General features: G+C 38.8%; 1 protein-coding gene across 7 annotated transcripts in view; it reads left to right on the plus strand.

Annotated features, from left to right (window-relative positions):
- LOC148879953 (transcription factor jumonji (jmjC) domain-containing protein) overlaps positions 1-19,380 on the plus strand; it is a 120,910-nt gene that overhangs the window by 79,244 nt on the left and 22,286 nt on the right. For all 7 annotated transcript variants that reach the window (XM_088961734.1, XM_088961739.1, XM_088961736.1 and 4 more), the window contains 7 exons: positions 3,957-4,077; positions 4,150-4,223; positions 5,988-6,132; positions 6,232-6,381; positions 18,585-18,680; positions 18,769-18,864; positions 18,940-19,148. In XM_088961734.1, the coding sequence (XP_088817860.1) occupies positions 3,957-4,077; positions 4,150-4,223; positions 5,988-6,132; positions 6,232-6,381; positions 18,585-18,680; positions 18,769-18,864; positions 18,940-19,148 (891 nt within the window). The remainder of the gene's footprint in view (positions 1-3,956; positions 4,078-4,149; positions 4,224-5,987; positions 6,133-6,231; positions 6,382-18,584; positions 18,681-18,768; positions 18,865-18,939; positions 19,149-19,380) is intronic.

Consider the following 19,380-nt stretch of genomic DNA (forward strand, 5'->3'; position numbering starts at 1 on the left):
CCTTGGCGCAATGGTTGGGTTGCTCGATTGCGATCTGGGTGACTAGGGCTTAAATCTTGGAAACAGTCTCTCTGTATGTGCAGGGGTAAGATTGATGATGATCAAAGAGATATATGCAGAGCTAGAACAACAATTAATCTGATTGAAGGGCCTATTCCTATACAAGATGACGAAGAGCTTAGAACAACAATTAGATGAATAAAAACTTATTAGCACTCCCATGACCAATTTCTGCTCTTCACCAAGCTATCATTCGAATTAGTTGACTGTCCACCTAACTGAGCTGTTCACTCAAGACATGGAGGCTTTCGTGTCTCTTTTATGATGATGACATGTCAAGCAGGGGCCAAAGGAGTATCCAGTAATCCACTCAATAATCATTTGCCATAGGATCACATTCATAACAATCTGCTAGGGCTGCAAATGTATTGGATCAAATCAGATATTAAATAACATTTAAAAATTAAACTAGAAATGAACAAAATACTACATTATTAATAAAATAACGTTGATATTGTTTATCATGAACAAAATGAATTCGAAATTACTAGTATGAAGCTTGGACCTACCACTCTTTAGTTAATATACAACATCCAAACTAGTTTTACTTTTACTAATAGCTACAATACAAGTATACATAAGCATATATATTTAAATTGAATCAAATGGATCATATTGAATTAAATATGGTCTCTTTTAATTGGTGTCTGTTTTTTGGTCTTCCTATCATTCTTTTGTCTGTTTGATTGAAAAATCTTTTGACCAAAAAAAAAAAAAAAATTCCAGATCACTCTTGACCTTATCAAATGTGAATACAGAATTGGACAATGGGATACCATTTATAGCCCTAAAACCTGCACCAGTACCAAAGGCTCCCAATTCCCATAAAAGCAGTCACCAATGTTGAACTTAACAGCTTCCTAAGATGATTGGAACTGCCTGGTGCTAAATGCAATGGAGATGATATTTTGAGTTATTTAGGCCTCAACTGAAAATCAAAGTGAAAAGGCTATAAACCTGTCTATTCTTGTCTATTTTGCTTGATTTTTTTGGTAGTTAAATAGGCAACAAATACCAATCCAAGAAAACTAAGATTGCATGATTACATCAATTTAGTTTTGTCTAATTTATGAATAGGCAAGTTTTTGAAAGAGTTCTACTGTTCTATTAATAGAACTTATTTTGGTAGTAAACTAGGAATATTAGTTTTAAACAATGTTTCCAAAACCATTGTTGACTGAATGGTTGAATAGGTGAACTGGATTCCTGATCGGGTCTAGGGTTTTTGATGGCTTTCATAGTTTCACTAGGTAAACAACTTGGAGGAAACATTGTTCACAAGTTGATCACTCTAGTTCATTTTTTAGAATATTGATTGTAAATGTTGTTTCCTTATTAGAAGTTATATGTCAAACTTGTAATGGAAGTTCCTTGGAGTTCTAGTCAGTTTTGAAGGCATGCCAACCATAGTTTTGGATAAGTGAAATAAATCTTACAAGGTCATTATCCAATGCTGGTCCTTGCTATCCGGGGTCTTGTGAAGAGTGGACTGGATATGGACCTAATATTTGACATTTTTTTTTTTCACAAAGTGGCCACTTTCAGATTCAAACTCGCTCTCCTACTTATGGGGTTGGGGTTTTACTATTGTACCGAGCTGTGGCCCTTGGTGAAACAAGTCTATACAAGGTCCATGTTATTGCTATAAAGGAGAATGATGTCCTTCTGGTTCCTTTTCTTTGGATATAATGATCAATAACAGTTCTTGGTGAGTCCATTGGGGGTCTTGTGCTGAGTTTTCTGTGACTCTACCTGATTTGTGAAAAAAAAAAGGACTCATTTTACAATCTTATTGGATCTTCTTGTCGTAATTTTCTTTTATTCTTCATGATTCTATTTGTGACTTGTGAGAGATTTGTTTGTCTTGAGACTACATTCATAAGAGCCTGTCTACAGGTCCTGGAGCCAGCAAAAGGCTACCAACATTTGATAACTGAATCTGCTAAGGTCACTCTACAGTCATTTTTTGTTAAAATCAAAGGGAAACTCTAATAGTAACCAAATGTGAACTAATGCCTTGGTTCCATCTTCTATGTAAAAAGAAAGGCTTGCCTAATAGGATAACTGTCATATGTGAGTTGACTCATAGTGAGTGTAACACCATGAGTTGACACATGAACATGTATAACCTAAATCAAAACTTTTATATAAAATAAAATATATTTGTATATATAATTTTTACATATAATACATGATATTATATTTTATAATATATTTTTATACATATAGTGTAATATACATATTGTGGTCCCAGGCCAGGCCAGTCTAAGAATGACCACCCCTAATTCAAACCTACTCTCTCGGCCCAATGCCATCTGGGACTTGATTCAGGAAAAGGCATGGAACCTAATTCTTGTATATTGAATCATATTCCTGGAGCAATCAATTTTATGTTGTATGGAGACATATCACACAAAAAGGCTTTAGAGTCCTTTTGTTAACCTAAAGGCTTGTAGAATCTACCCACTATAAGTTTTTTTGTTTTTTTTTTTAAATTAGTAACTGATAAATCTTTTATTAATTTATAAAAGGAATGAGTCATTACACTGATAGCAAGCTTCCCTATGCACAGGCAAGTTGGCACCTGCCTATCCCACTAACATTGCTTATCTTACAACTGAGCCCAAAAGAATCGATTCCTATGCACCACTTGTTTGGTGAAAGCATCAGCAAATCTGTTTACAAAGTAAAAATGTAATCTGTTTTTGAACCATCTCAGAACTACTATTGGGTCACCTGTCACAATCTTCTTGAAATTTAATAAATATCCCTATCTCAGTTTCTGTAGTGCTGCTAATGTTTTTGCCTTTATGAAATTTCCTATTCCAGAGGACCCTGGGTTCCGAAGAGAACACCCATCATAGATTGTGATTAGGGAACATGACTCTTATCTTGAGATTAAAATACCAAGAGACCAGGGATTTCCATTATAGATGTGTGCTTATATTTTAACCACAACTCTCCGAACGCATGCTCAAATTTGAAGTCCTGATCTTGGAAATGTTGGATAGGTAACCAGATGGCCTAACTTCTAAGGTTAAACAATAATGGAGTTAAGAATGTGGATACATAACAAAAAACATTGTTTGATTTGCATTTTTGTACAAAGTAAAATAAACTGGCCTTAAACTTAACTGCCTCTTTTAATTTCTTTTAAATTTCAGGTTTGCGTTTTTAATGTATAATTATTATTATTTTTTCAAGAATGTGTGCCTTGCTTTAAAAGGGCATGCACCTTGGAGCTTGGTCACTAGAAGGCCACCGTATTCTTGAAAGTCGTAGGCTTATAGAACCACATGTCTGAACTCCTGGCCTATCCAATTGTCTTTGAACTATATGATGGAAAATAAACTCAATAAGGTTTTTAAGTAGATCTTATATAGCCTTAAGAAATCCTATTTTTGTACGGGTTTTAAACAGAAATTCTTTTGAGAAAAAACTGAAACAAAGTATGCAAAGTAGAGAACTAGGTCCCAATTGAATTGATTTGAATCACATTAATTGTACATAAATAAATTTTAAGATTCAAACAGTAATCTTAAGCTTTTTAAGAAATGACTCAAATGTGGTATTTGATTGGTATACACTTTGGATTCATGATTCAAGTCATGAATTGCTTTATATATTATAAGATTTTTAGTTTTTACAGTTGTGGTTGTATTTGACCTCTGTCAGGCCACCATTTTTCTATCCAATTTCTGTTTTGGAAGTTAGGAGTAGCTTTCTGGATAGACTTGCATCAATAGAGATTGTGGAGATCTATGATGACTTGGATTTTTTTTTGTGTAAATACTTACCTAATTGACATATTTCACTATACTTCCTTTATGTTCTCCCTGTTGCTTGGTATTCATGTTCAAATTCTTACATATGGTGGATGCAATTCATATTGGCAGTTACCACCCATCATGCCTGATATCAACAGATTCTAACACAAGTGCTGCAAAAGAAGCCATATGCCCCTTTTGCCTTTTCATGGAGAGTGGCACTGTTCCTAGAAATGGAGACATACCTTTGGTATGCTTTTCACCAGAGTTGTCTTTCAATAAGATGTTGAGTTGTTTTAGCTGAACTTTTTACTTGTTACAGATATCTAAAGGAAAACGTCCTGAACTGAATATGTTAATTGAACTTTCAAATGCTGCCAAGGATCTTCACTTAAGGTAATAAATTGCATATTCATTAATTTTAGATGGAGCCGATTGTTTTACTTTTTATCCATGCATCATCAGGTACAGGAAATTTTCTCTTCTTATTGCTGACTGGTTAGCCATGTTATAATATTCATCCCCCCTCCTATGTTATATACTTTCTGAAATGAGTAAAAGGATTATGTTAAGCATGATTCCATACTAGTAGAGTTCAAGGAATAGTTGTCTATGAGCATATGCATATCTATGACTGGTAGGTCTTCCATCAGCCAATAAACCTTCCTCCCATAAACTTTTACCATGGGTCAAAACCTTGTGGTGCTTCCACTGAATGGACCAGTAAGATGATGGTTGGAAGTTGTTCTATAGGCTGCATTTAAAAGTGTTTGTCAATACTGATTTCTCTCAGATTGTACTAAGTAGTTGTAAGTATTATGTGTGCCCTAAAATAAGAGGTTGGACAAAGTTTGTTCAGTTCCCATCTTACAACAGAAATGGTTTAAAAGACATGGAAGGTGCACACCTGGAGGTGTGCCTCCAGGCGAGGAGACATATGCCTTTTGCATCAGGCATGATAGAGATGTGTGCCTCATGCGCAACTCATGCAGAAAGGCAGGAAAAAATGAATAAAAAGAAAGTAAATAGAAAGAAGGGAAAGAAAGAAAGGAAAAGCAAAGGGAAGGGAAGGAGCATAGTTGTCAAGGCGACAAGGCGCTCTTTTAGTCTCACCTCGCCTAATCGCCAAGCAGTTTTGTACTATGTATTATAAAATGCTTTTTTATTCTTTATTTTTTGACACTATACTTATAAAATAGGCACTATTAAACTAAAATATTCATTTTGTGTGTTTATATACTAATTTCTTTTTATTTTTAACTTTTTTGAACTTTCTTTTCCTTCTTCTTTTTCTTCTCATGAATATGTTGATTTTCTATACTTTAACGTGAACTCTATACTTGTGAAAATTATGAATAATTATTAAGGAAATATGGTTATGGTACCTAGGGAACTACCCTAGGATCTATGCTTTCTACATAAAAAAATCCATCGCCTAGGCTAGGCGACAAGGCGCCCCCTTGTCGCCTAGATTCAGCTTGGCGCCTTCAAAACTATGGGAAAGAGGGTGATCATCTTATGGAAACTTACGCCTCCTTGTGCTTTAGAGGCTTATGCCTCTTACATTTTGAACTACGCCTCATGCCTCCAGGTAGTGGAATGCCTCACGTCACACCTCCATGTTTCAGAACATTGCTTACCAGTTATTTAAAAAAAAAATACAGTTAGTCATGCTTCTCCTGTTAGTCTGTAAGCAAAGATGTAAAAAAAAGAAATACAGTTGTGCTTTAGAGGCTTATGCCTCCTATGTTCTGAACTACGCCTCATGCCTCCAGGTAGTGGAATGCCTCATTTCACTTCTCCATGTTTTAGAGCATTGTTTACCAGTTATTTAAAAAAAAATACAGTTAGTCATGCTTCTCCTGTTAGCCTGTAAGCAAAGATGATATGGAGTTTGCTTGCTGTTAAGATTCTGTTTGCAATCTGTCAAGTTATTGGGAGGGTGACAATCTTACTGTTTCCCTTTTCCTTGTATGTATATCAGTATTATGGGAAGCTTAACCATGGGTTGAAACCATTAAATCAATAGAATCAATATTTCGAGAAGCTTCTATTATTGTCCTCAAATATTTAGCTTTATGTTTTTCTGTTGCAACAATAGATGCTTTTCAACATATGTTATGTTATGACTAACTAAATGGTTGTGGCTGCTTTTGCCAGGATTGATGAAAAAGATATGATACAACAACTTGTGGAGAAAGCTCTTGCATGCAAAGCATGCTTATCAGAAATAGTTGATTCTGCGCTTGCTCATTGTGATAAAGATCTCAGATCCATCACTGAAAAACTGTTGATTGCTTTGAAGGTTGTTATATTGGGCCCATGTATGATTTGCTGTTAATTTCTTCCGCTCATTGATATTCAATTTTTAAGATATTGGGTTTGGGATTGCTATTGCAAACAGGCAGTGTCAATGGCTGGCATCTATGACAAACATGGTTGCTGCAATCTCGAGTTGGCAATAGCAAGAAACAAATGGAAAATTAGAGTCAAGAAACTGTTAGAGAATTCACAAAAGCCCCTGATCCAGCAGATTCATCGACTGTGGAAAGAGGTATATACTGTTGACACCATATTTGGTTCAAATGAGCTACCTCTCTGAATAACAAATGTTTACATACGAGGCAAGGGGGAAGATCACCCCTCCAATACCAAAAAGAAGAAAGAAATATAATATAATTGATTAAACTAATTTATAAAGTATTAAAATCAATTATTACTGCCACAGGTTTATTTTGATGTTGCCAATTCAAGATTCTTTTTGATACCTAACAAGCTTCTCTGTCCACAAAATGAAGTACTCAATCAGAAATATAAGAAACACCAGTGGCATTCTCATTTGTTCATATAAATAGGTTTTATTTCTTACTGCACTAATTCCTGACGTATGGCTTCATACAGTGACCTAAACCAAATCTAAATTATTTGTTTATCCATCTCTACTTGTCTGTGTGTGTATTAATAAACCATACTTATTGCTTAACTTAATCCATATACAGCCTTTTTTGTTGGAGCTCTGCAGTTAATCTGTTTAAGAACTTATTCTAGTGTGTATTAATAAACCACACTTATTGCTTAAAGATGTCAGAAGAAAAACAGTCCCAAAAGAATGAGAGGACTGATTAAAGATGTTAGTAAACCCTATCAGATTCTAGGTTGAAGTAGAGAAGAAGAAAGAAAAGAGAAAGAAGAAGAAGAAGAAGAAGAAAGAAGAAGAAGAAGAAGAAGAAGAAGAAGAAGAAGAAAGAAAGGTTCGGTCAGACTAGAAGAGAGTAAAAAATCACCCTTCCCTAGCTGACCCACTTGTATTTATTCAAAAACATAGAGTTACAGGAAATACCATTTTGTCCCTCATAGAAGATGGGACACATAACTTAAACACAGATACAATAGACCTTTCACTCTCAAGAAGATAATCCAGAATGACCAAAATACCCCTGACTCGAGCATTCTAACACTCCCCCTCAAGCTGGAGAGTATATATCATATAGTCCCAGCTTGTTACAAATGTAATCTATTCTTCCCCGAGATAATCCCTTTGTGAGAAGATCTGCCCACTGATTTCCTGAGCTCACATGAGATGTGGTTATCACTCCACTTATCACTTTATCTCTTACAAAGTGACAATCAATCTCAATATGCTTAGTCTCTCATGAAAGACGGGATTGGAAGAGATGTGAACAACAACTTAGTTATCACAGTATAGTTTCATGGGTTTGTCAATTGAGAATCCCATCTCTTGAAGCAAGTTCTTCAGCCATACTAGCTCACATGTGGTATGGGCCATAGCCGTGTACTCTGCTTTTGCACTACTTCTTCCCACCACTGTTTGTTTCTTGCTCTTCCAAGTTACAAGATTGCCACCGAGGAAGGTACAATACCCTGTAGTTGATCTCCTATCTGATATAGAACCAGCCTAGTCAGCATTTGTGTACCCTATTATCTCAAGAGTTCCTCCACTTTGGTATAACAAACCACGACCTGGAGCACCTTTTAGGTACCTAACAATTCTTAGAACAACTTCCTAGTGAGGAACCCGAGGATGTTGCATAAACTGGCTCACCACACTCACAACAAATGATATATTTGGTCGGGTAATGGTCATGTAGTTCAATTTTCCCACCAACCTTCTGTATCTTCCAGGATCATCAAACTCTTCACCCGCATCAACACTTAGCTTGGCATTGAGTTCCATAGGAGTCTCTACTGGTTTAGCACCTAACAACCCTGTTTCTTCAAGTAGATCAAGAACATATTTTCTCTGACATAGGTTGATCCCATGTTTTGACCTCGCAACCTCTATTCCCAGGAAATATTTCAGCTTCCCCAGATCTTTCGTATTGAAGTGATCCTGTAAGAATTTCTTCAACCTGTTGATTCCATTGCTATCACTCCCAGTTATGACAATATCATCCACGTACACGACTAGCAAGATTTTCCCATCCTTTGAGTTATAGCTGAACACAGAATGATCAACCTGACATTGTTTCATCCCAAAGGTTTTCATCACTTCACTGAACTTGCCAAACCAAGCACGTGGAGATTGTTTCAGTCCATAAATTGCCTTTTTGAGCCTACACACTTTGCCAGACTCCCCCTGAGCAACAAACCCTGGTGATTGCTCCATATACACCTCCTCAACTAGATCACCATGCAGGAAGGCATTTTTGATGTCAAGTTGTACAAGAGGCCAATCATACATAGCAGCTAATGAAATCAGCACCCGAACTGAACCAATCTTAGCCACAGGAGAAAATGTCTCCATATAGTCCACACCATACATCTGAGAATAACCCTTGGCCACCAACCTTGCTTTCAATCGCACCACGAAGAAACTTCATTGTGTACACCCATTTACACCCAACTGTGTGCTTACCGGAAGGAAGAGCGGTGAGTTCCCATGTGTGATTATGTTGTAGAGCAAAGAGTTCTTCTTCCATGACTTGCCGCCACCCTGGGGAGGCAAGAGCTTTCTGGACAGTCTTGGGAATGGGAACAGATGAGAGTAATGATACAAATTTGCAATGAGAAGCAGAAAGGTGAGCAATAGAAACATAGTGTGAAATGGGGTGAGAAGTACAAGTACGTTTACCTTTCCACAGAGCAATAGGAAGATCAGGATCTGAAGGAGAAGGAGCAGTAGCAGGATCTGTCGACAGGGGCTGAAGTGGAGGAGGGCCCGATGCACTTCTGCGGGTATACACTTGAGTGATTGGCGGCTTCTCAGTAGTAACAGGCATAGGATGTGCATCTGCAGTAGAAACAGGAGCTACTGGAAGGATGTCCACAACAGGTACCAGAAGGGGAACCACAGAGGGAGAGGAAGAGACCCCAACATCTGAGAAGAACGGAACTGACTCAAAGAAGGTGACATCAGAGCACACAAACGATTTATAGGATTTTGGGTTATAACACTTATACCCTTTCTGAGTCCTTGAGTAGCCAAGAAAGATACACTTAGTAGCTCGAGCATCTAGCTTGTCTAACCCAGGCCCCAAGTGTTGAACAAAACAAACACAACCAAAGATTCTTGGGGTAAGAGGAAATGGAGATAAAGTGGGAAACAACACAGAGAAAGGGGATTGACTTCCAAGGATTGACATGGGCATCCGATTGATCAGAAAACAGGATGTCAGAACAGCATCACTCCAAAAATGTTTTGGGACATTCATATTAATCATCAATGATCGAGCAGTTTCAAGAAGATGTCGATTTTTTCGTTCAGCTACACCGTTCTGTTGTGGGGTGTAGGCACAAGAAGTTTGATGAATGATCCCATGATGTTCTAGGTATTGTTGAAATGGTGAGGAGTTGTATTCTTTGGCATTATCGGAGCGAAGAATTTTAATATGAACACCAAATTGAATGTGTATTTCAGCATAAAATTTTTGAAAAATAGGGAACAACTCACTACGATCTTTCATAAGATAAATCCATGTCATCCTTGAAAAGTCATCAACAAAGATTACAAAATACTTATACCCATTTTATGACACCACTTTAATTGGACCCCATACATCGGAATGAACTAAAGAGAAAGGACTTGAGACACGACTATCAACTCTTGGACCAAATGAGACTTTATGATGTTTACCCAATTGACATGACTCACAATCTAATGATGAAAGATGACTCAAGGAAGGAACCAGTAACTTCAAGGCCTTGAAGGAGGGATGACCAAGTCTGCAGTGCCATTGAAGAGGAGTAAGAGATGACTGAAAAGCTACTGGAGGACCACCACCATCAAGGTAATATAATCCACCTGCTTCATGCCCTCCACCAATCTTCCTCCCCGTCTTGAGATCCTGAAACACACAAGAAGGGTAGAATGTTACAGAACAATTAAGAGACTTGGTTAATCTGCTGACAGACATAAGGTTAAAAGGAAACTTAGGAACATATAAAACAGATGATAAAGGCAAGGAGGAGAGATTAACATCACCAACACCACAGATAGGAGATGTAGAACCATTAGCAAGTGTAACTGTTTGAGGTGTGGAGGAGTGGGAAAGGGAAGAAAATACATCATGACTTCCAGACATATGGTCCGAGGCCCCGGAGTCAATGATCCAGTGTGAGTCCTTGGAAGCTAAGCAAGCCATACCTGAATGGGCAAGTGTAGCGGTGTTCTGCTGAGATCTTTGAATGAACTGCTCATATACTTCACGTGGTACACTCACCATTTCCTTCTCAGAAGCACAAGTAGATGTGGAGAGGATTGGGTCAGTTTGCTGACTTTCAGTGTCACTACCCTTAGTCCTAGCATGGTTAGCCCAAGTGTTGGGTGCACCACGCAAATCATAGCAGAAATTAACTGTGTGCCCCTCTAAACCACAATGTGTACACTTTCTCTGAGTATTACTCCTTCCTCTTCCCGGACCTCCCCCTGAGTCTCGGCCTACAGTCCGGCCACTAGCCCTGCTAAACATGTGACCACCACGGTTGCTTGGGAGTCCACACCTGACACCACCATTTCTATTTCCACGACCACCCCCTTTAGTCACTACCAAACCAGATCTGTCAGAGAGGGAAGAATGTTCTCCCGACTCAATAGATGTCCTCTTAAGACGAGCAAAGACTTCTTCAAGTGAGGGAAGAGCAGATCCTCCCAATATTTGTGCTCTATCAGGCTCATACTCAGCCTTCAACCCCACAAGAAACCTTGTCACATCAAGCTGCTCACGTTGCTGTTGTTGGATCTGAACATCTGATGTTAGAGGATGATACACATTAAGCTCATTACGAATGTTCCTCAAACTTGCATAGTACTCTTCTAAGCTTTGACTCCCTTGCTTCAAATTGAAATACTCTTGGTACAACTGATACACCCTAGTTGTATTGTCTTGTCCAGAGTATAACTTCTTAGCATGATCCCAGATTTCCTTAGCTGTATCTAGGAACATGAAGTTCACACTAATCTTTGGTTTCATGCTGTTCCAGAGCCATGTCATTATCTGTGCATCTACTTGTTCCCAATCACTGAACCCAGGGGTATCAGAGGGAGGTTTCTCCTCTCTTACATGTTTTACCTTCCTCTTGGCCTTCAAGAACACCTCCATAGATTTTGCCCATGGTACATAATTCTCACCATTCAACTTAATGGATGTCATTTGAACACTTAAATAGTCTAGAGAAGGCATGACACCTGTTTTGTTATCACCTCCATTTTCAAATGAAGCCATCTTAATTATTTCACTTTCAAATATACAACACAACCTCATACTCTTTCACAAGACTTATCTCACTTATAACACCACGAATTCCAGCTTCTTTAAATACACATTACACACCACACACTAAGGCTGAAATCACTCAGTCTTCACATCAAACACCTGGGCTGCACACTGCAGGACCATTCACCATCAACACAATAAGACTGAAATCACTCAGTCCTCACATCAAACACTTAGGCTGCACACTGCAGAACTGATTACACACAAGGTATAGGAGATCACTTTTAAATATTTTGAAACATAGATACACCAATCACCACGACACAACCACCACCAATCTACTGCTGTTGTGAACTTCAGCAGTCGACAACTCTTCTTTCAACATACATACGAAGAGAAATGCAGAGGAACACGACTGAGATCTATATCAGTCACACTGAGCCCCACCACAACCAACTTTTGAAACAAAAGGAAACATTCACAGTTCCTTACTTGGACAAACAACAGTAATGTTCATACCTGTACACATTCAGCCCTCTTTGATACTGAATAGAGGGTTTAGTATACCACTGTGAAAGTTGGCGGCGAACCCAGAAAGAGAACAACAACAAGAAAGAAATGAGGATACGACCTTACAGCTCTGATACCATGTTAGTAAACCCTAGCAGATTCTAGGTTGAAGTAGAGAAGAAGAAAGAAAAGAGAAAGAAGAAGAAGAAGAAGAAGAAGAAGAAGAAGAAGAAGAAGAAGAAAGAAAGGTTCGGCCAGACTAGAAGAGAGTAAAAAATCACCCTTCCCTAGCTGACCCACTTGTATTTATTCAAAAACATAGAGTTACAGGAAAGACCATTTTGTCCCTCATAGAAGATAGGACACAACTTAAACACAGATACAATAGACCTTTCACTCTCAAGAAGATAATCCAGAATGACCAAAATACCCCTGACTCGAGCATTCTAACAAAAGAATTGTAAAAAAAATAAAAAAGAGAGAAAACAAGAAGTAGAAGTCGGCTGTAAGAAGGGTTTAGAGATGAGTTGTTCGTACAACTCTCTCCTTTCCCTAATCTATTTCATTAACTTAATCACTAACTTTTAGTAATTTACAAGTTAGCCCTTAGTTGGGCGGAAGCTAATTACATAAATATAAACTAATGTTAACAGGCCCATAAAGAGAAGGCCCATTAACAGAATAAGACATAAACATAAAAACTAAACATAACAGAAAACATAAACATAAGCTGTGGGTTATGGGCCATTCGGCCCATCTTTTGTACACTCCCCCTCAGGCTGAGCATAGATGTCAATCATGCCCAACTTGCCTGTGTCATGTTGAAGTTTGGCCTTGGAAATTTCTTTGGTAAGAATGTCAGCTAGCTGTTCTTCAGAAGTAATGAATGGTAGACAAACTTCTCCAGGAGCCACTCTTTCCTTGATGAAGTGCCTGTCAACTTCAATGTGTTTAGTTCTATCATGTTGCATTGGATTGTGGGCAATGTTAATGGTGGCATGATTATCACAATACATCATTAGTAGTCTATCATACTCAACACCTAGTCCCTCCATCAAAGATCCGAGCCAAAGTAACTCAGAAACTCCATGGGCCATAGCCCTGTATTCTGTCTCAGTTGAAGATCTAGCAACCACAGATTGTTTCTTGCTTCTCCAAGAAACAATATTACCTGTCACCATACTATAGTATCCTGAAGTTGACCTCCTATCATCAATATTACCTGCCTAGTCAACATCTGTATAGGCTCCTAGCTTCAGATGACCATGTTTGGCAAAAAGAATGCCTTTCCCTGATCTTCAAGTAACATAAAATCCTCTTTGCTGCTGTCATATGTGAATCTCTAGGAGGATGCATGAACTTGCTAATGCAGCTAACAACATATGCAATGTCAGGGCGAGTCATACACAGATATAGTAGTTTCTCTAGTAACCTTTGAAACACTCCCTTGTCCTTTAACAGTTTTCCATTAGAGGCAGAAAGTTTGTGACTCATATCAATAGGAGTTGCCACTGGTCATGCACCCAATTTGCTTGTTTCAGTGAACAAGTCTAGTAAATACTTGCGTTGAGAAATAAAGATTCCATCCTTAGATCAAGCCACTTCAATACCTAGGAAGTACCTCAGCTCTCCCAGGTCTTTAATCTCAAACTTTGTATGAAGGAAGGATTTAAGTTTATCAATCCCTATCACACCAGTGCTAGTCACTACAATATCATCCACATAGAGGGTATGGTCAAACTGAGTTTGTGTGTAACCAAAGTGAACAAGAGCAGCCCTAAACCTCTCAAACCAGGCTATAGGTGACTGTTTGAGCCCATAGAGGGACTTCTTCAGCTTGCACACTTTTCCCTTCATATCTGTACCATACATCCCTGGTGGGAGGGACATATAAACTTCCTCATGTAGTTCTCCATTCAAGAATGCATTTTTCATATCTAGCTAATAAAGAGACTAGTTTGAATGAGCTGCCAATGATAATAGTACCCGTACAAATGTCATCTTTGCAACAGGAGCAAAAGTTTCCAGATAGTTAATCCCATAAGTTTGTGTATAGCCTTTTGCAACCAATCTAGCTTTGTACCTCTCAATAGATCCATCAGCATGATATATGATGGTATACACCCACTTACAGCCCAATGGCTCCTTCCCTTCAGGCAAATCAACCACTTCCCATGTGTCATTCTTGTGCAGAGCCTCTATCTCAGTTCTCATAGCATCCCTCCATTCTGGTGAAGTAAGATGTTTGGAAATGCAATGTGCAGTGCACTTTTGTTTACCTTTTCTAATAGCAATAGGGACATCAAGATTTAGGAAGGGAGGCTGCAATGTGGTGGTATCAGTACCTGCTGTCTCTTCAACAACTAGAAGTGTAGGAGGGTCATGTGATGTAGAGGAAACAATCTGCTCACTCCTGGTCTTTTGTTGCCGGTACAACCGGTGATTAAAAAGAGAACAAGGAGGTAATGGGGGACGATTAGGTTTATTGGAACTTGACTCATCAAGAACAGGAAGGGGAAGTGCAAACAACTGAGACAAATACTCCCCTTGGGAATGATGCTTCTCCTGAGATGAACCGTAGAAAGGAGTGGTCTCATCAAATGTAACATCCATTGAGACATAACGAGTGCCAGTAGTAGGATCAAAGCAGCAATAACCCTTCTATGTGGAGGCATAACTAAGAAAGATGCACTTATGGGCCTTGGGTTCAAATTTGTGTCTCTGGGTAGTAGAAATGTGTACATAACAAGTGCAGCCAAAGACACGAAGAGGAAGAGAAAAAATGTCTTTATCTGGGTAAAGAAGGTTAAAAGGAGACTTAAAGCCCAAAACTTTGGATGGCATACGATTGATTAGGTATGTTGCAGTGAGAACATCGCCCCAGAACTTTGTGGGAACATGTGAGGCAAACAAGGTTTTTCTTGCAAATTCAACTATCTGACGGTTCTTTCTTTCGGCTACTCCATTTTGTTTTGGAGTACGAACACAAGAACTTTGGTGGATGACCCCAAAATCAGTGAGACAAGAGGTTATGTTCTTTTCAAAGTATTCTTTTGCATTATCGGATCTGAATATTTTGATCCTTGTATCAAATTGGGTAAGAACAAATTCATGAAAATGTCTTACAAGCTTGGGAACTTCATCACGATATCTCATAAAAAAAACCAAGTATACCGGGAGAAATCATCAATGAACAAAATAAAGTATTGATAGCCACCCATAGAAGGTAAGTGGTATGGCCCCCACACATCAGAGTGCACAATATGAAAAGGAAAGGTGGATCTTTTATTACTCAAAGGATAATTCCTTCTACAATGTTTTGATAATTCACAAGACTCACAATGAAGTCTAGACAAGTTAATCCCCTTAAACAATTCTAGGAATAAATGACTTGAAGCAAAAAAGGATAAATGACCCAAACAAAAATGACATAACATGACATGACTAAAAGACTCTGAAGAAGTAGACCCAAAACAAACTCTCTCAGGCTACCCTTGGTTTTGTCCAGGAGTATTCATTAGATATATTCCATTCGCCTCATGGCCACTCCCAATCACTTTTTGAGACTTCAGGTCCTGAAAAAACACAATAAGAAGGGAAGAAGGTTACACTGCAATTTAAGGATTTAGTTAGGCTACTCACAGACATCAAATTAGTATGCAGTATAGGGACATGAAGGACAGAAGAAAGAGAAAGGGAATTTGTAGCCTTGATGACTCCCTTGCCAGAGATAGGAGCAAGAGAACTAAGAACCATCGGCTAGGGTAATTTTATCACGGCCAGAAAGCAAATCATAAGAGCTAAATAGAGTGGAAATGCTGGTCATACGATCAAAAGCACCAAAGTCAATAATCCAAGGGATCCTATGATTACCTAAGATTGTTGCACGATTGGCTAATACCTAAGCGAGCAAATGCAGATGTAGTTCGATTGGCTGAAGAGTTGGAGGAAGTGGTTACACTCTCAAGGTGGCTAATTATCCTCCCATATTTCTCATATTCTGCCTTCATCATAGCTAACTGCTCACTAGCAGCCCTCTCATCTATAGAACACCTGTCATTGTCTGAAACTGTGGTTGTATTGGCACTTCCGGTCTTCCCATTGTCAACCTTCTTTTGAAAACAAGGTGGAATAAGATCTGGATGCAACTTCCAACATTTATCTTTTATGCACCTGGGTTTCTTACAGTACTCACATACAACCTCCTTCCCTGTACCACCTGTAGTCACCTTAGGCTTCAGCCCCATGGTCACCTGGAATAGCCCCTTGAACCTGGACCAGCCTCTTGCTCTCTTCACTGCTCACCATGGCATAAGCTTGAGACAAGGATACATTATCCTTAGCTAGGATATTCTGTCTAGTAATATCGAACTCTGGATTCAACCCCGTCAGGAATTCAAAAACCCTATTCCTCTCAACTAATTTTCTGTATGCCTCAACATCATTTGTACTTTGCCAGACAACTGTTCTCATGAGACCTATCTCTGTCCACAAGGATTTCAGCATTGAGAAGTATACTGCTAAAGGTCTCTCCCCCTGCCTTAGATTATTCACATCACTTCTTAGCTTATATGCCCTGGCCACATTAAGTTTTTGTGAATAGGTTTCAGCAACACTATCCCAATTTTCCTTAGCTGAATTCATCCACAAATAGTGCTGACTAATTTGTGGTTGCATCGAATTCACTAACCACCCAATAACAGTGTAATTCTCTTGCAGCCATTTCTCATATGATGGGTCATCTTCTTGAGGTGCTTTTTAGCTCTTGGAAATGTATCCCCACTTGCTTCTACTTCAAACATGTATCTTTACTGATTGTGACCATGCTAGATAGTTAGTCCCATCAAGCTTGACTGTGGTCACAACTAATCAAAGTCTCTAGGTGCTCCCGGAACCTGTTCGGACTTTGAGCTCAACTTATTCTCCATTCCAGAGACATCCATTTTCCTCAAAAACAACTTCGAACAACTTCAAATGGAAAATAATGAAGACAGGAAAAAATAGACACCAAGTACCAACCTTTACGAAACCCTAGCTGCTAGTTGCGTCTCACCTGGAACCCGGAAGCAGTGTTTTAAAACACGGAGGTGTGAGGCGAGGCGTTCCACTACCTAGAGGCGTGACACAGTTTAGAATGCAAGAGGCGTAAGCCTCCTTAAGAGGAGGGGGGTTAGGAGGAGGATGAAGAGGAAGGGGGGATCTCATTTTTTTCTTTATTTTTAATAAAAATCTTTTATATTAAGAAGAATAATGATGCATAACATTAGTTGGAAAAGGGGGGGGGGTCTAGGGGGCGAAGCCCCCCAGCCGAAGGAGTAGGGGGCAAACCACTTTCTTTCCCCCTATCTTTTCTTCCCTCCCTTTCCTTTCTTTTTCTCTTTTTTTTCTTCCCTTTCTTTTTCCTTCCCTTCCCTTTCTTTTCCTTTCCTTTCCTTTCCCATTTTTTTAATTTTTCTTTTTTTTTTGTCTTTTTATATCAGATGTGCATGAGGCGCATGAGGCGTACGCCTCTAGCACGCCTCATGAAAAAAGCGCAAGAGGTGTATGCCTCTTGCACCTGAGGCGTACGCCTCAGAGGTGTCAGTGCCTCTTGCATACGCCTCAGGGCGTTTTGGGAGCACCTCACCTGGAGGCGTGCCTCTAGGTGAATGCCCGGAAGAAATAGGAAAACTGGAGCCGCTCCCTGTAGGCTTCAGTGAACTGTACTAGGTATGGATCGATCTTCAAGAAAATGAAAGGGGACCCGCAATCAGAACTCTCCAGTTGATTAGGGTTTTGGGCAAAAAACTCTGAAGACTATCAGAATAGTGAACTAGACATCCTTTTCTCCAAAAAACCACCACCAACTGGGCTGAATACTTTCTTCAATCACTCATTCGATTCAGTTCTCCATACACACTTTATATGGGAAAAAAAGAAAAAAAAAGGGAGAAAGGAAGAAAAAGGGGACCTGCTCTGATACCGAGAAGAAAAACAGTCCCAAAAGAATGAGAGGACTGATTAAAGAATTGTAAAAAAAAAAAGAGAAAACGGCAAGAAGTAGAAGTTGGCTGTGAGAAGGGTTTAGAGAGATGAGTTGTTTGTACAGATCTCTCCTTTCCCTAATCTATTTTATTAACTTAATCACCAACTTTTAGTAATTTATAAGTTAGCCCTTGGTTGGGCGGCAGCTAATTACATAAACGTAAACTAATGTTAACAAGCCATTAAAGAGAAGGCCCATTAACAGAATAAGACATAAACATAAAAACTAAACATAACAGAAAACACAAACATAAGCTGTGGGTTATGGGCCATTCGGCCCATCTTCTCTACAAGGTCTGAAGTTAATTTGTTTAAGAACTTATTCTTATTGGAATTAGAACATTAAAGTAGTGAACCTAAATTGACATCCTAATCTCAATTTAGGATTTATGCTTCACTTGAAGTGCGAATGATTTGTTATGTTTTTTGAGGCAACCCCTCATCCTCCCATTTGCAAATAAGTTCATCTAAATACCACTGATTTAATTGACACACACACAACCAAAAGAAGCTTAGAATGCTAAATAACAACTGTTAATGCTGAAAGCAGGGATTGGCTATAAGCATACCATCTGAGGATCAATTCATGAAGAAACTTGTAGAAGTAAAGAGCATAGGCATGATATGGGCAGATCGTGCCAAGAAGGTTTGTTGCACCTCTATTGGTATCTTCTATATTAATCCACTTTCTTATTATGCATTTTTGAAAATGGGACATGTCTGCTTTTCTGCAGGTTGCAATGGATTCTGGTGCACTTGGATTGGATAAAGTATTTAAACTTATTACAGAGGGTGAAAATTTACCAGTCTACTTTGAAAAGGAGCTTAAGGTAACTCTATTATTGGTGCATGTAGTCTTTGTTGACTGTTTGTCTGATGGGTCTTGTTTTGCTTGGTGGCTGCAGTTATTAAGAGCCCGAAGTGCACTTCACTGTATCTGTCGGAAACCATATGACCAGAGAGCCATGATTGCTTGCAATAGGTGTGACGAGTGGTACCACTTTGATTGTGTTAATCTCCATCCACCACCACCAAAGACTTATCTCTGCCCTGCATGTGAACCATGTTCAGAAGAAGCCATGCCTTTGTCAGCAGTGATGAAATATGAGGAGCGGTAAGGTTCAACATAGTTTTTTCCATTAATACAGCATCTGTATCCTGTCTCTGTTCAATCTGCATTTTGACATGCTTTAAATATCACCAAACTGAAATTTCAGTTTTGAAAATACTCACTAAACAGGCTGAGACTTTGAAGTCACATATCAATTTAGTGGGCTCTGATGGAGATTAACACAATAAGGGATTTTCTGGTCTTTTATGTATCTTTGCATTTTTAGCAGCTAGGG

Source organism: Nelumbo lutea, chromosome 1 (genome assembly GCF_056320005.1).
Source record: "Nelumbo lutea isolate HS-2025 chromosome 1, American lotus-T2T, whole genome shotgun sequence".
Classification (NCBI taxonomy): Eukaryota; Viridiplantae; Streptophyta; class Magnoliopsida; order Proteales; family Nelumbonaceae; genus Nelumbo; species Nelumbo lutea.